Raw genomic sequence first — 1,476 nt, 5'->3', positions numbered from 1 at the left:
AAACCAACTTTGCTGCACCAAGCTGCGCAAACCAAATCGCGTTGTCTTGTCTTTTAATTTTAAGCCTCTTGACTAAAACCGGCTGACTTAAACCGGCAGTGGACGGTCCATCTAAACGAAGCTTGGGTGCCGTGAACGTAGCCTCAACATCTACCGCAAACTACATTCACGGCGCCGTGAACGTAGTCTGCAGGCTACGTTCAGGGCGCCGTGAACGTTGCCACTGCGTTGTAAATAACAAACTCAACTGTGGTCATGCAAAATAATTATCAATTATAGATAGAGGAGTCTACTTGATCTAGATCTAGATTAGTAACTCTGTTAAAGTAAGTAAAGTAACTCTTCTACTTCTTGGATTTATTTCTTAAATTCATTATTTAGCTGCTTGACAAGATAACAATAGATCTAGATCTAGAGATTAGATAAAACAAAGCCTCTGTTTTAGTTGGCAGTTCATTCAAAGTCTACCCTAGTCCTAGATCTAGATTCTAGATCTAGCTTTAAACTAACTTAGTAGGCCTACAATGCTCATTCATTCCTTTTTTGGATGAAGAAAGAAAACAAACGAAAAATTAAACTGACAAGAATCTGGTGAATTATATTATATTTACTTGGGTTCCTTAGCCATGCTAGACAACGTACGAACAGGAACAAGCCGCATCACTGCAGTGGACTTAGTGGACATCATCCTGAGTCTGAGTATTATATATAACATTCTCAATATCATAACACGTCTCGATTCGTAAATCTGCACTTTGGACTGAGCTTTGGCCCGTGGCCTAGATCTACTTTCGTTTTTGTGCTGCTGCTACGAAAGCCACAAAAGACAACAAAACACTGGGAAGGAAGGAAACTGGAAGGGCAGGTTCAAGAAATCATAAAATTATGGATCTCATGCTTGTTGCAATATATAACGATACAATTTTCAATGTACGGTGGCCAAGGTTTAGGATAATTAAATACTCTCTGGTTCTTCTCTGAGTCAGAGTACAGTTTCCTTGGATTGGAAGTTAAATAATTATGATATTCGTGCGAGGAAAAAAAAACGTACCCAGGAAAAGTGATCAACAGTAGGCCTAAGCAATTTTTGTGTGTTTTAAAAAATTGTTTTAATTGAATATAGATCTCGATCTAGACTTATGTTTTCTGTATTTGTATTGGAAACAAGGATCTTTTTCTTTCCTTGATTAGAAGAAGAAAAAAAAAAAAGAGAAAGAGAACTAAGCTTACGGCTCGTCGACTGTGGGCGACTTGAGCAGAGTACAATATCACATGTCTCATTATTGACCCTTCCATATGTCGGCAATAAAGACCGCCAGTCAAGTTTTACGAATACAAAAAAAGTAAAGCGCTTTCCCGGCAGTGAGTTGGTTAAATACACTGCATTTGCTGTTCTTCCACTTAAAACAAAGAAGAGATGAAGAGAAGAGGTAGTCATGTTGGCCTAAAATGAGGTTGAATTAACACATAATCTAT

General features: G+C 38.1%; 1 protein-coding gene across 1 annotated transcript in view; it reads right to left on the bottom strand.

The window, feature by feature from the left end:
- The window catches only part of LOC101850135, an 11,242-nt gene extending 10,304 nt beyond the window's left edge, over positions 1-938 (bottom strand). The window contains exon 1 of the mRNA XM_005091583.3: positions 612-938. Within this exon, the coding sequence (XP_005091640.1) occupies positions 612-727 (116 nt within the window). The 5' untranslated portion in view covers positions 728-938. The remainder of the gene's footprint in view (positions 1-611) is intronic.
- Positions 939-1,476: the final 538 nt, after the last annotated feature.

This window comes from Aplysia californica, unplaced genomic scaffold (genome assembly GCF_000002075.1).
Source record: "Aplysia californica isolate F4 #8 unplaced genomic scaffold, AplCal3.0 scaffold00032, whole genome shotgun sequence".
Classification (NCBI taxonomy): Eukaryota; Metazoa; Mollusca; class Gastropoda; order Aplysiida; family Aplysiidae; genus Aplysia; species Aplysia californica.
Note: the sequence above shows the minus strand (reverse complement) of the source record. Positions and strands in the feature narration are given on the sequence as shown.